Source organism: Leptonychotes weddellii, chromosome 6 (assembly GCF_054177405.1).
Source record: "Leptonychotes weddellii isolate Sample4059 chromosome 6, ASM5417740v2, whole genome shotgun sequence".
Taxonomy (NCBI): Eukaryota; Metazoa; Chordata; class Mammalia; order Carnivora; family Phocidae; genus Leptonychotes; species Leptonychotes weddellii.
In genome coordinates this window covers 10,314,280-10,329,833 of record NC_138374.1, presented here as the reverse complement: position 1 = coordinate 10,329,833, position 15,554 = coordinate 10,314,280, and the positions used below count along the sequence as shown (strand labels likewise).

The window sequence follows — 15,554 nt, the reverse complement described above, 5'->3', positions numbered from 1 at the left end:
TTTATTTTGGCTAAAAATTTAGTTATTTCTGAAATATTCAGTCTTTCTTTCCCAAAACAACATGGAGATGGAGAGTTCCATTTTTCCTTTTATCACTCAGAGAACTCCTGGAGCTTTTCGTTTCTGCTTGGGTCCCAGCCTGGCAAACGTAATGGAGTCCCCTTACTTAAACATCATTCTGTTGTCTCATCTTTGTGCTGTATTAGTAGTATTTCTTTCCCTATGGATCAACTTCACTAGAGTTTGCTCTGGAAAAACAATAATCGGTGAATCATTTTGATGGTAACTTTAACCTGTGTGTACTCTGAAAGCCAGGTTCTTTTGTCATAATCCTGGCTCTAATGTGGGTTCATCTACTCATGTATTGAAAATTTGGTGGGGAAAAGCTTCTGATACCTGTGATATGTTTCAATGTGTTCTTAAATATATTTTCTTTCATAATGCAGATTAATTATAAGCATTTATGTAGTTGCCTAAATAATTTCTAGTAGTGTTAACCTCATGTACTTAAAGCAATAATTTTCTTTAATTTTTCCAAGCTACTTTAAATAGTGTATCTTAAGCTAAAAAAAACCTGTTATTAAAGATTTTTTTTTCTTTTGGCATGTATTTTAGCCGAGGAATGAAGTTTGAGAATGTTCAAACTCTAACAGATGCCATTTATGACATTATTCTTGACATGAAGTGGTGTTGGTAGGTATTACATAAGAAGTTAATTTGATATAAACTCTTGGTCTGTGAAATCATATGTATTTGGTACTACTAAGTATTAAAATAATAGCCAGCTGAAAAACCATTTTTGTTTTTCTTGTTTTGCTTCCCAATTCCTGTTCTCCTTTTCAAGAGAGTGTCCGTCATCAGGCAGCGTTAGCTTTGAACAGGGAAAAAGTGTTAGGTGGTCAGGCAAGATGGAGTGACATGCTCTATGACTCTTCTTTAATTCCATTTAATGTTCCATGGTTTACATTTCCTCTTTCCTTCTTCTCTCCCAGCATCCCTAACATGGCTTCAGGGTACTTGGTCTCAGTTTGCAGGCATTTCAGAATTATCGGAGAATTATCAGAGAAGGAAGATGATTCTCAGACGGCAGGAGGGAGATATAGGAAGAAGAAATTGACTTAAAGAATAGGAGAGAACATTGAATTAGACTTTAAGACCAGAGGTGGCAAGAGAAATTAGACACGCAAGGTGTGCTGCAGGACTCCTCACTGAGTGGTGAAGTGACTTTGTTCAAGCTAGATGCATTTAGATGCGTTTCTCCTTGCAGTCAAAAGGGAGGGACAGGATGGTGTTTTAAAGTGCCTTCTGGCTTCAGTGTGTAGAAGAGCATAATCTGGGGTTGTGTCAGCTCTACTCAGTAGTCGTGAGACTTGAGGCAAGTTTTGTTTTGTGTTTCTTCAAAATGGGGACAATGACGTCTTTCTTATCAAGTTACTGTGTAAATTCACAGTGTCTACAAAGTACCCATTAGTGCCTGTCACGTAGTGTTCCAGACAGAGGGATAACCAGTGCTACTGGTGTTAGTGCTATCCTCTGAAGAATTGTGGTTTTTGAAAACCTTATTAAAGTATTTCATATTGTAAAATAATGCCAGTCTCTTTTTGAAAAGGGTCGATCAAGCCGGGGTGATATGTAAACAAGAAGGGATATTTCGTGTCAATTGCATGGACTGCCTGGATCGCACCAATGTGGTCCAGGCCGCCATCGCCCGAGTGGTCATGGAACAGCAGGTAATTGGGGGGTTCACTGCATTGTAAGTATTCATTTTTAGTTTTTTTCCACATGTAAACAAGTAAGATCGTTGTTCTGTAGAACATTTACAGCATACAGACAGATGTCCTTGTTGCATTAAAACCCGGAAAGTACAACCTTCACTAGAAATAAGTTAAATTAAGTGGCATTTTCTTTTTTTTTTTTAGATTTTATTTATTTATCTGAGACAGAATGAGAGAGACAGAGAGCACATGAGAGGGGGGAGGGTTAGAGGGAGAAGCAGGCTCCTCACTGAGCGGGGAGCCTGATGCGGGACTCGATCCAGGGACTCCAGGATCATGACCTAAGCCGAAGGCAGTCGCTTAACCAACTGAGCCACCCAGGTGCCCTTTTTTTTTTTTTTTTTAAAGATTTTATTTATTTATTCATGAGAGAGAGAGAGAGGCAGAGGGAGAAGCAGGCTCCCAAGGAGCAGGGAGCCCGATGCGGGACTCGATCCCAGGACCCTGAGATCATGACCTGAGCCGAAGGCAGACGCTTAACGACTGAGCCACCCAGGCGCCCTAAGTGGCATTTTCTTAAGTACTCATTTCAAAAATGTGAGGCCCAACATTTCAACGTCAATCAGGAGGCAGTGTGTGGCCATACGCCTTCTTTCTCTCAGCTCCAAATCCTGCCTTGTGTATTTGGGGCTGGGAGTCTGCCGCACCTTCTGCTCAGCCGGCTGGCGCTGTGCCAGGCTCTGCCAGTAGGAGGTGCCAAAGGAAGACCATGAGGCCGGAGGAGGAGGAAGGGACACGCGTCCTCACCTGTGCTGGAGCCGTCTTGGCGCCTTCTCTGCAGCTGTTGGCTCCTTGGGCACCACAGAACCAGCCTTTATGCTGCACACCCCAGTTGGTGGCGGCTGCTTCCTCCAGTCCTAACATCTGTTACTCAGTGTCCCCCTTTAGATCTTCAACCCCACAACACCTGAGTAATGAATTCTCAAGGTGGACCTTCTTAGCACCGTGTCTGGGCTTTTTTGATAGAACCTGGGGACTGTTTTTTTGAGATGGTGAGTCTCTTCCTTCGTGTGTTGCAATCAAGCAGCCAGGTTTTGAGGCTCAGCCCTGGCTCTACCACATATTAGGGGTTGACCCCATGCAAAAGCTCCACTTCCTAAACTTCTGTCTCTGCATCCTTAAAATGGACATAATAAGAGTATTGATTGCAGCGGGTTGTTACGAGGAGTAAATGAGATAATTTGTATAAGAAAAGCTCTTAGAACCCTAGCCTCGGCACAGAGTTCACACTTACGGATGCTTACTGCTCTTCTCCTGCTAATGTTGTTGTTTCAGGAGGCTTTTTTGATAGTCTCATTTCATAGGCAAATTTAAAACAAAGACAAAATATAATAGCCTACACATTAAAAATTACACCAAGACAGTATAAATATTTCATTCTACTTAATCATGTGTAGCAACTGATAAAACTCTCTCTCAATTGTGCTTTATTTTGGAGAAGTCCAGAAACACCATTTCTTTTATTTAAGGGTCCGAAATTGTACATGAACATGCTTCCGTTTTCTGCAGTGTATATTTGATGCTATGGTTTCCTGCCTAATATGTAGCTAATCCACCAGTGTGTTAATTTTAGCTGAAAAAATTAGGTGTGATGCCCCCGGAACAGCCCCTACCAGTGAAGTGCAATCGGATCTATCAGATAATGTGGGCCAACAACGGGGACTCCATTAGCAGACAGTATGCTGGGACAGCTGCTTTGAAGGCAAGTACCGACAGCCAGCTTTTGTGGATCATTCTGTGGGACACAGGATGCAGTTTTAAACCAACTTCATTTTTGAGAGAAAGATATGGGGGCTACAGATGGTAGTCTATGTATTTGACTCCTTTCTGGAACGTTCGGCTCAGGCAGCGGTCACATATTCAGATTCTCCTGGGGCCAGGTAATGTGACCACCCATTAGCTTAAAGGGGAAGATGGGGGCAGACCTAAGAAAGAGCGTATCTTATCTCAGGAGGGGGCTGTTCTACTGCTTCCGTATGGGGACGGAGGCCCAGTGTGGCTAGATCTTCCAGCTTTTCAAGGGGGTTTAGAAATCTGGAATTTCATGTGGAATAGTTGGTTTTTAAAATGTTACACAGATAAAACATGTCTGTTGCTAGAATTCGGTCCCTAGTATGATAATTTGCCTCCGCTGAATTTGAATCCCAACCCTGCCCCTTACCAGCTCTGCAACCTTGAGCAAGTCACTTAACCTCTCTGTGTCTGTGTCTTCATTTGTAAAACAGGATAATACTAGACACACTTCAAGACTGTCATGAGATTATATGAGTTAATGCATGTGGGGGCTTAGACCATTCCCAGGCACACAGTAAATGCTGAAGAAATGTTTTATTATCTTTTTGTGGTTGTTATGAATAAGTCTTTTGAAGATCCTACAGAGCTTGGATCTTCACAGAATTTAAATATAACCTGTAGTTACTGGTCACCAAATACTCCTTCTGTGGGCAGTAAGAAATGGTGGAATTAGTTTAAATTAGTTTTATGTTAATATTCCTTCAAGGTTAATAGTTCATTTCAGGATATTTCTTATAAAAAATTGTATCAAGGTCTCAACTGGCATCAAATAGTTCATCTTTTGGTTGAGTGATAAATATCAAAAAGCTTTTTATTAATTAAGGAAATTGGACTTTAGAAGTCCTTGTACAAGTTACTGGTTAAAGAGAAATACTTTTATGCACCCAACATCAGAACACCTAAATATATAAAGCAACTACTAACAGAATTAAAAGGAGGAATAAATAGCAGTACGATAATAGTAGGGGACTTTTTTTTTTTTTTTTAAGATTTTATTTATTTATTTGAGAGAGACAGAGCATGAGCTGAGAGAGGGAGAAGCAGACTCCCTGCTGAGGGGGGAGCCTGTTTCAGGACTCGATCCCAGGACCCTGAGATAATGACCTGAGCTGAAGGCAGATGCTTAACTGAGCCACCCAGGCGCCCCAGTAGGGGACTTTAATAACCTGTTCTCCACAATGGATCATCCAGGCAGAAAATCAGTAAGGAAATAGTGAATTTGAACAGGACTATAGACCAACTGGACCCAGCAGACATATATAGGACATTTCATCTAGGAACAGCAGAATGAATACACATCTTCAGAAGCACACGTGGAACATTTTCCAGGACAGATCATAGGTTAGGCCACAAAACAAGTCTCAACAAGGTTCAAAAAGATAGAAATTGTATCAGGTATCTTTTCTGACCACAGTGGTATGAATATAGAAATTGATAACAGGACAATTAGAAAATTTATAAATATGTGGAAATTAACATACTCCTGAACAATCAATGGGTCAAAGAAGAAATCAAAAAGGGTTAAATAAAAAAAAATGGAAAAAAAAGCTTGAAACAAATGAAAATGGAAACACAACATACCAAAACTTATGGGATGCGGCAAAAGCAGTTCTAAAGGGAAAGTTTATAGCTATAAATGCCTACATAAAGAAAAAAGAGGGGCGCCTGGGTGGCTCAGTGGTTAAGCTTCTGCCTTCGGCTCAGGTCATGGTCCCAGGGTCCTGGGATCGAGCCCCGCATCAGGCTCCCTACTCCAGGGGAAGCCTGCTTCTCCCTCTCCCACTCCCCCTGCTTGTGTTCTCTCTCTTGCTGTGTCTCTGTCTCTCTCTGTCAAATAAATAAATAAACCTTTAAAAAAAAAAAGATCTCAAACAGCCTAAGTTTACATCTCAAGGAACTAGAAAAAGAAGAAAGTAAGCCCAAAGTTAGCAGAAGGAAGGAAATAATAAAGATTAGAACAGAAATATTTGAAAGAGAGAGTAGGAAAAACAATAGAAAAGATCAAGAGTTGGTTTTCTGAAGAGATAAACAAAATCCACAGACCTTTAGCTAGACTAATCAAGAAGAAAAAGGACTCAAAATTACAAATGAAAGTGACATTACAACTGATATCATAGAAATACATAGAATCACAGGTGGCTACTCTGAACAATCATATGCCAACAAATTGGACAATTTAGAAGAAAGAGATACATTTCTAGAAACATACAACCTACCAAGACTGACTTACAAAGAAATAGAAAATCTGAGCAGACCAATGAGTAAGGAGATTTGATGAATCAGTATAAGCAAAACCTCCCAAGAAAGAAAAGCCCAGGACCAAATGGTTTCACTGGTGAATTCTACCAAATATTTTTTTTTTTTAAAGATTTTATTTATTTATTTGAGAGAGAGAATGAGAGACAGAGAGCATGAGAGGGAAGAGGATCAGAGGGAGAAGCAGACTCCCCGCTGAGCAGGGAGCCCGATGCGGGACTCGATCCAGGGACTCCAGGATCATGACCTGAGCCGAAGGCAGTCGCTCAACCAACTGAGCCACCCAGGCGCCCCAGAATTCTACCAAATATTTAAAGAAGAATTAATGCCATTCCTTCTCACATTCTTCAAAAAAGTGCTGCATGATCTCACTTATATGTAGAATCTAAAAAAATCAAACTCAGAAACAAAGAGGTTGGTGCTTACCAGGGGATGGGGGAAATGGAGAGGTGATCAAAGGGCACAAACCTCCAGCTAAGTCAGTGCCCTCTAGGGACTTGCTCTGACACCTCTGTTGTGAAAAGCAAGAGAAACAAAACAAAACAATTTAACTCTTCATTGGATCATTCTACAGTGATTGTAATGGGCAGCAAGGTACAGAAATCTCTGTTCTTTCTCTGTACACACACATCCACGTACACTGGTTAAATCCCATTGTAATAAACTCTAGGGAACTGTCCACACTTTCCCTCATCAGAAATTTGTGATTTTTGAGTATCATACCAGCTTGAGGCTTGAAAATCTTCTTGTTATTTGTTATATAGGAAATTTTGACCTGTAAATTATAGAAATTCTGCAGATTACCAGGAGTGGATTTACTTTGAAGCACCATCCAACTGTGAAGACTTGATGCCACAGATAGCGTTCTAATGATTTGATGTGCTTGGGTCACAGCCAAATACTAGTAGATATTTTAACTTAACTACATTATTTAGAAATTATAAAAGCCTATAGAATTTTGGTCTTGTATTGAAAGCCCACATTGACTTTGGGAACATTCTTGTGTTTGAATCAATTGTCAAAATGACTTTTTCCTTGACAGGGTGACTTTACAAGGACAGGAGAAAGGAAGTTAGCAGGAGTTATGAAAGATGGTGTTAACTCGGCAAATAGGTATTACCTGAATCGATTTAAGGATGCTTATAGGCAAGCTGTTATAGGTAAGGAACCTAAATGCCTTTCTTTCTTTAAAATTTGTTATTCCTCTGTGACGAGTGTTTTTACAGAAACCAACTTCATTGACATAGTTCATGTTTTATAATATACTTGTGTTTCTATATTCAGCATCTTACCCAAGAAATCAAATTCACATTTTTACAAGACTCGAATTTGACGAATTTTTTAGGGTGAAGCAAAAAGAGCAACAGCTCATTCCCATACGTATTTGTCAGTTTGCTGTTCTTGCCACAGAAGGCAGAGTTGAGGTTCCTGGAGTATGGAATGAGGTAGCCTAAAACCTCATCAACTGAAAACCCCACATTCTATTTGTTTTTTCCATTACTCAAGGCTGAGAGATGTAATGAGATGTCTTTCTTTCCCCCATATGACATTTATCGTATGTTCTTGCTGTAGGCAACACGCCATCCTTTCCGATAAGAATGAATGAACAGGGCGCCTGGGTGGCTCAGTTGGTTAAGTGACTGCCTTCGGCTGAGGTCATGATCCTGGAGTCCCTGGATCGAGTCCCGCATCGGGCTCTCTGCTCGGCAGGGAGTCTGCTTCTCCCTCTGACCCTCCCCCCTCTCATGTGCTCGCTCTCTCTCTCTCTCATTCTCTCTGTCTCAAATAAATAAATAAAATCTTTAAAAAAAGAATGAACATAATATCAGGGTATCAGATTTAGGGATTATCCTAACCAGTTCTTATCATTATTTGGAAGAGGAAATGGAGGGTTGCTTGCCTAGTGGAATTCATACGTTGGCATATTTTGTAAATTTAATTTGCGTGAAAGTATTACCTCATAGGATTAAAGTAAATGCAGAGCATACTGGATTAGAACCAAAGTAACAGCTTGTCCTGTGGTCTCTGAGAATATTTTTTAAATCCTATTTTTAATCTGATTATTTGTCATACATGAAATAGTAGGGCCTCGACACAGGCCAGTTAGGAATTTGAGATGTCTGGTGTAAAGAAGTTTGGTTTTTGCCACAGGTAGGGTGTGTATTGACTGGAAAACTGGATTTCAGCAGTTTAATCAAGGAAAAATAAGATACCTTTCCTCCCTTGATGGATCTAGCAGCTCAGTTATGTCACTGCAGATCCAGGCTCTGTCCCTCTCTCACTCTGACCATCCATAGCATCAGCTTCACCTGAATCTTGAAGCTGGATTTCTTCAAAGGTGAGAGAGAGAGAGGCCAGTAGCAGTCTGGGCTTACTGCTTCCCCTTGTAAGGCCAGTGGTCGGCACCTCTGTCCCAGAAGCTGACAGTCTTGCTGTCCTGCCCGTCTGTGGGGAATGGATTACAGTGCTTCCTGAAGCTTGAGCTACAGGCCACACCATGAAGAAGTTAGCTTGTCTGTTCAGATCCTATGCCCATTTTATTTTATTTTTAAATATTTATTTTCCAGAGAGAGAGAGTACAAGCGGGGGGGAGGGGCAGAGGGAGAAGCAGCAGGTTCCCCACTGAGCAAGGAGCCTTATGTGGGACTCGATCCCAAGACCCTGATATCATGACCCGAGCTGAAGGCAGATGCTTAACTGACTGAGCCACCCAGGCATCCCTCTATGCCCATTTGAAAATCGGCTTGTCTTTTTGTTACTGAGTTGTAGGAGTTCTTTATATATTCTGAATACAGAATATCAGATGATTTGTAAATACTCTCACCCATTCTGTGGATTGTCTTTCCACATTCATGATCTTGCCCTTTGAGACACAAAGTTCTTAATTGTGGTGATGGCCACTTTGTCGATTTTTCATTTTTGTTGCTTGTGATTTTAGTGTCCTATCTAAAACAAAAAAGCCTAATCCATGATCACCAAGATTCATGCCTGTGTTTTCTTATGAGTTCTGTTGTTTTAGATCTTACATTCTCTTTTGTTTTTTAAAAATGTATTAGCAAATTAAGATGATGATAGATATTAACACTTTCTACTCTAGATTTGATGCAAGGCATTCCAGTGACAGAAGATCTTTATTCCATATTTACCAAGGAGAAAGAACATGAAGCTTTGCATAAGGAGAATCAGAGAGGCCACCAGGAACTGATTAACCAGCTGTTACAAAGTTATATGAAGTTACTGCTGCCTGATGATGAGAAGTTCCATGGGGGCTGGGCCCTCATTGACTGTGACCCCAGGTGAGTTGGAGTGATGCCCTGGTAACTAATGGCATCTAAATTTCTGATGCTGTTGTCCTAATTAGTACTAGTGGTCGTCCATAAAGCTGTGGGCATGGATGCGTGATGCATGGCAGTTTTCAAATACAGGGCTGGTCACTAAGGCAAGCTGACTGAGGCCCTCACCTTGGGTGCAAAATTAAAGGGGCATTAAAACAACTCAGTAATGAAGAGAGATATTTTAAAGGAATATTTGATTTTTTAAAAACCCAAATTGTAGAACTACAGTTCACAGCTGGGCCTCACCCCCCTCCCAGATCTAGGTTTATTGTTCTGAAGCACGTAACAGTGCAGCAAAAAGTGCGGTGATGCTAGCTAGTTACTTTGGTTGGTTGTAAAGTATCCTGGCCTTTTACAAAATAAATAGGCCAACTAATGCTCAGCATATTTGAAACAAAAATCAGTTTCAAGTCATTCTTCAAAGTGAACGGCAGGATCTAAATTTATTCACCAGATTGAATGTTTGCTTCTAGGCTGAAATCTAACATTATAATCTTCAGTATTATGAATCAGAAACATTGCAGAAAGTTTTAGACCAAGCTCTGAGGATAAATAGCTCTATATTTAGATTTTATCTTATATTACATTTCATGTGATTTTAATAAAAGGGGCATAAAACAAGCTTGAAAGAACAACTGAATGCAAGGTAATATATATATATATATATATATAAATAAAAAAACAATATTGGCTTTAGGTTCATTGGGAAACCTTCCATGACTTTAATTTCATGGATTATTTCACTTTGATAATCAATACTTTATGTATGGATGCAATTTTCAGACTCTTAAAATAAGAGATGAGGTCTTCCTCACATACAAATTAGCAGAAAAATTCTATGCTCCTATGAGCCATTTGGTAAAAGTTTTTTTATTTATGTACCTTAATTTTTTTAATAGCAGCAGTTCAACTTAATGCAGCACCCCAAAAAAGGTAGTACTTTTAATTCCCATTCAGAAATAACTGCAGGTTATTTTGCTTGTGTTTTAACTTTGCATTTGAGATTTTTAAAGGTGTCGTGATGGTCAGTATCATCTTCCTTAGATCAAGTATTTTTATTCCTACTTTGGAGATAATTGAAATAGGGAAAGACCAGAAGGTTTATTTCTAAAGCTGACTCCCATTTTGTAAGGTCACCTTGCACCTGACTTGATTTCTGATCCTGTAATTCTCCTGTAAAGTTGGTATCCTGGATGAGGAGTTTCAAACTATGTAAAGTGTGTTTAGCTGTGCTATTTAAAGCTTGCTACAAAATTGGGATAAGCACTCTTGTTAGAGTCTCTTGTTAGAAGTCTCTTGCATTTAAGAACAACATGTATAGGGCGCCTGGGTGGCTCAGTTGGTTAAGCGACTGCCTTCGGCTCAGGTCATGATCCTGGAGTCCTGGGATCGAGTCCCCCGTTGGGCTCCCTGCTCAGCAGGGGGTCTGCTTCTCCCTCTGCCCTCTTCCCTCTCGTGCTCTCTCTCATTCTCTCTCTCTCAAATAAATAAATAAAATCTTTAAAAAAAAAAAGAACAACATGCATAAAAACACTCAGACGTCTTTCTGGAAACTGGGCTCACTGGCATAACCAAAATTGCTGTACTGTACCCATGCTGTATGAACTGAACCAACTCAGGGCTGAAACCAGACGGTCTCCTTTCCTAGGATCAGGTCTTTAAGAAAACTTGTTGGGTGGTGAGATTCCCAAATCCATAATAACTTCCCAGATGCCAAATGCCTACTCCAGTTTTCTCTTTTCTTCATTCACATGATGAAATACTTCTCTTTTGTTCTGATTTTGTTTGATTCCCACCCCTTTCTAGTGCCTAGCAATCGAACTCCTCATTTTTCTTTAAGCCTGCACTGTACGATTTGACTTTGGATAACTGGGAGCCAGTGATTGTGTTCTGCTCATCTTCTTTGGTAAAGCTCCTCGTGAAGCATAACTGACATGGATAACACATGCTAGACAGCAAGTGTCACTACATCCTTCCCTTTGGTGGCCTCATTTGGGTTATACAGGTGAGGAGCACTTTCCAAAAAAAAAAGCAGAGCCCTCTCTTCTTCACTGCAAGATAAGCTTTTGCATTCCAGCACATTATCACATTTTTAGCAAGTGGCGCTACCCCCAAAGATTACCAGTGGCTATTTCCAAACAGTCTCACATTTCATGATGGATGATGAAACCTTTCTGGGCCTTTAAGTTCATTTAATTCTGCACTTCTACCTTGTCTATAGGTCTCAACCTGGCCCAGGACTTACGTGCCTGATGATCATAGTCAGGGGAGTCAGTGACCTCTACGTATTCCTAATTCCAAAACGCTTCATGCTCCCAGCTCTGCCCCTGTGGGTCTCTGCCCAAGCTTTCTGCGGACTCTGCCTTGTAGTTCCATTTGTATTTTCTGGTCTACTTCTTCATGCCTTTGTTTTAGGATAGCTCTTTGCTCGAATTCTTCAGCTGTGGGCCTCTGGCTAAGTCTTCTAATTTCCAATTTGTTCCTGGATTCCCTGCCTCTCTTCTTCACATGTCACCACTGCAAGATGTTATGTCTTCTCGTTCTTTCTTAGATGGTCTACTGCTAAGTTTTATTGTGAGAGCGTCCCTTTGCCTGTGTTACGTGCCAAAGCACATTCGCCACCGCTGTCCTCCTCCTCCTCTTCCTCATGGTTGGTGGTGGCCAAAAGAGGCCCATCACAGTCAGAGTCATGGACCTAATGGTACCTTTTGTCCTTTGTCCTATGGGGCACAGAGATTCTGAAGATTGTCCCGTCGGCTTAGATCTCATTGGCTGACGTGCTGTCTTCCCTCTCTTATTGGTGCTAACACATCAGTGCCTGATGGAGAATGGTTGTGTTGTCTCTTCAGTACAGACACTAACTTGGGTCTAAGGAGGAACGGGCAAGTAGCTGAATTCACTGCTAAACAGGACAATGGGAGTGTCTGAGGAAGTGATGTATTGATTCTCAAGAGGAGGACAAGGTGTGTGTGGGGGGGGAACAGACTTGTGGCATTTGCCTGTGGTCTGCTCCTGGGTGACAGGGACAGACTACTTGGGTCTGAGACTCTGCACTCTGGTCTCAGAAGGATCTCCTCTAAGGCTGACCATACCAGAAGTGGTTGCATCTGACAGTGGCTGAGGTGTTAGCCACTTGCTAGTTTTTTTCTTGCCTCTTGTGTTTCCCACTATTACCGTTTTACTAGAAACTACTGCCTTTGAAGCTGTGAGACAAGCTGATGTGGATGGAGTAGATAGTGAAGCTGATGCTTTGGAGTTGGTGACTTTGAAGGTCATGTTTTGGCTTGTTGGCTTGCAAAACAGGCTGGATAGGGACCTGCCTATCAAGAGTCTTGGTATCTTCGTGGTAATAGGAGACACTTCGCCACCCTGTGGCTGGCCCCAGTCTTGGCCCGTTTGGGAGGCACGGGTGATCTGGAGCCTTAGATTTGGGCTCTAGAGGAGCTGGAGCAGGAATCAGCATTGTTTCAGAACAGTCTTGTCTTCTCTTCTGCCTTTTATTCCAGAGGAGATGCTTTTTCAGATACAGAATTAGTACTATCTTCAGATTCACTACATTTTCCTCTCAGGTGGATTATTCTCTCATGGGTATCATGTGTCCGTTGGAATTTCTTTAACAACCCTCCTAGTTAGCTCTTCTCTACTTTGTCTTGTGGTTGCCATCCTTTATAATACTGCTAAAATTTCTTTAAATTCGCCACTGGTGTTTTTCTTCATTTGCAAAGCTTGAAGATCTTATGGATGGTGGACAGTTTGCCCCTGAAGGGAGATGTTTGGAAACTGGTTCTTTGGCTAGCTGAGTTGCTACAGAACCTTTGTACAGTCTACCAGCTGAGCCAGAGCAGTGGACCCAGAGCAGGCAGACCTTGATGGAGGACAGGGAGAGGCAGCTCTGGGAATGACTGCGCCAGCTCAGCCAGCCAGCCAGCCAGCCAGCCAGCCAGCCGTGGGGCTTGGGGTCTTCACCAGTTGGTACCTGTCTGCCTCAGCCATTCACTCCTGGGTTCTGTGTATGTTTTTAAAAACACCTTTATTAAGATATAATTCATATGCCATATGATCCATTTAAAGCATACAATTCAATAGCTTTTTTTTTACTTTTTTAAAATTATTATTTATTTATTTATTTATTTGTTTATTCATGAGAGACAGAGAGAGAGAGAGGCAGAGGGAGAAGCAGGCTCCCAAGGAGCAGAGAGCCCGATGCGGAACTCGATCCCAGGACCCTGGGATCATGACCTGAGCTGAAGGCAGACGCTTAACCATCTGAGCCACCCAGGCGCCCAATTCAATAGCTTTTAGTATATTCACATTTTCATTATTCCAGAAGAAAGCCCTGTACCCACTAGCGATCACCCCCTATTCTCCTGTCCCTCTGCCCATACAGCCACTAATCTACTTTCTGTCTCTATAGATGTCTCTGTTCTGGACATTTCATATAAATGGGATCATGTAACATGTGACCTTTTGTGACTGGCTTCGTTCGCTCAGCATCACGTTTCCATGGTTCACACATGCTGTGGCATGTATCGGAACGTCATTCCTTCTTACAGCTGAATGGTATTCCGTCCTGTGGAGATAGCACATTTTGTTTTTCTTCCATGGATGGGCATTTAGGTTGTTTCCAGCTTCTGGCTATTGTAAATATTAATACTCTGAACAGTCACATACAAATTTTGGTTTGAACACCAGTTTTTTATTTGGGGGTACATACCTAGGAGTGGGAATTGCTGGGTCATGTGTAATTCTGTGCTTTTGAGAAACCATCAAGCTATTTTCCACAGTGACTGCATTTGACATTCTCAGCGGCCGTGTATGAGGGTTCCAATTTTTCCACCTCCTAATACTTGCTTTCCTTTTTTTTTTTTTTTTAAATCGTACTCCTCCTCAGGGGTGTGAAGTGGTATCTCACTGTGGTTTTGACTTGCATTTCCCTATTGACAGAGGATGTGAAGGATTTTTTCTTGTGCCTGTTGGCCATTTGTTTATCTTCCTTAGAAAATGTTGAAATCCTTTGCCCATTTTAAAAACTGGGGTCTTTTTGCTGTCGGGTTGAGCTACGTGTTTTGATAAACTTTTACAGGGGTTAAGGTTGTAGAGGTGCAGGGTCGGATCCTATCTTTATCTAAAACGCTGGTGTTTTGTTCCTCATATTTTGGAATTAATTTTGATTTTTTAAAATACTGCACTAAAAATTATCTTGATGGCTTGGTGTTTTTGACGTCCCCTTAAATTTTGCGCCAGAGACTTGCTGCACTGCAGTCCCAGCCGCTTAACTCTCTGGCACAAAAACAGCTCCGACCGCAGTTGACAAATACATAGCCCTGCCGCAGCAGGAGCGGCCCGCTCCTTGCGCCTCCTCTCCCCCCACTCCCGCACCGCCCCCGAACCGCCCGCGGGCCGCCCCTTGTGTTGCAGCCCCGAGCTGTTTGGACCGCCCGCGGCCAGCCCCCGGCACAAAGGCCTGCCGGTCCCGGTCGCCCCCCCAACACCAGCCCTGCGCCCCGTTGCCGCCAAAGCGCTGGGCCCTGAATGACGGGTGCCTGGGGGCGCGCTGCGGGTGGCAAGAGGAGCCTAAAAAGAGGAAGGACACCAGGCGTCCTGCCCGGGTGCCCTGCGGGACCACCACCAGCGCACTCTTTATTTTGCCCAGCTCTACTGAATCCGCTGCTTCTACCCCGAGTAGATGACCCCTTCACCCGTTTCAGTGGAGCAGCCACGCTCTTGGGCATGTGAGCGCAGGGGACAGACGCTCACGGTGGCACGGCCGCCCGCGTCCTTTCGAGCGGCGGTGACGGCCCCTCCCCGCCGTGGCGTCCGGCGGGGTCCGGCGGGGTCCGGCGGGGGTCCCGGGCACTGCGGGCACCTCGGCGCCCCGCCCCTCCGTGGGCCGGGCGCCGTGCGCGGGCGGGCTGGCGGGGGCGGGCGCGCATGCGCACTGGGTGCGTGCCGCGGCAGCGGGGGCGGCCGGAAGCGAGATGTGCCTGCTGGGCGGGGCTTGGCGCTGCAGTTGCCGCAGTTGCCGCAGTCTCCGCAGTCGCTGCAGGCGCGAGGTTGGGTGCAGGCGGCTGTGACTGAGCTTCGACTTCTCGACGGACGGACCGACTGACGGACGGACGGACACCATGCCGCGCTCCCACAGGCCTCCGCCGACCGCCCAGCGGCCCGGCAACGCCACCGGCAATGCTGCCGAGCCCAAGCCCGAAGGCGGCAGCCTGGCCACGACTTTCAAGATTTTCCTCCTCTTTGCAGGACTGATGGTTAAAGTTCCTGTGGGCTTGTATTTTTCCTGCAAATTGCTTCTTTTCCAAAGTCTCCTGTTAATGTCTCCTGACGACAGTGGCTTTTACGCGACCATTGTCGCGGTGGTGGGGCTGCATGTGGTACTGGCGGT

General features: G+C 43.3%; 1 protein-coding gene and 1 pseudogene across 6 annotated transcripts in view; one reads left to right on the top strand and one right to left on the bottom strand.

Moving 5' to 3' along the window:
- INPP5F (inositol polyphosphate-5-phosphatase F) overlaps positions 1–15,554 on the top strand; it is an 86,339-nt gene that overhangs the window by 62,745 nt on the left and 8,040 nt on the right. For 4 of the 6 annotated variants that reach the window (XM_081823398.1, XM_081823397.1, XM_081823399.1 and 1 more), the window contains 5 exons: positions 616–693; positions 1,610–1,730; positions 3,349–3,477; positions 6,868–6,985; positions 8,923–9,121. In XM_081823398.1, coding sequence (XP_081679524.1) covers positions 616–693; positions 1,610–1,730; positions 3,349–3,477; positions 6,868–6,985; positions 8,923–9,121 — 645 coding nt within the window. Of the gene's footprint in view, positions 1–615; positions 694–1,609; positions 1,731–3,348; positions 3,478–6,867; positions 6,986–8,922; positions 9,122–15,554 lie in introns of those variants that run through there. The other 2 variants (XM_081823400.1, XM_081823401.1) reach the window with 2 other exon arrangements.
- LOC145721977 (phosphatase and actin regulator 2 pseudogene) lies at positions 10,639–12,436 on the bottom strand (annotated as a pseudogene).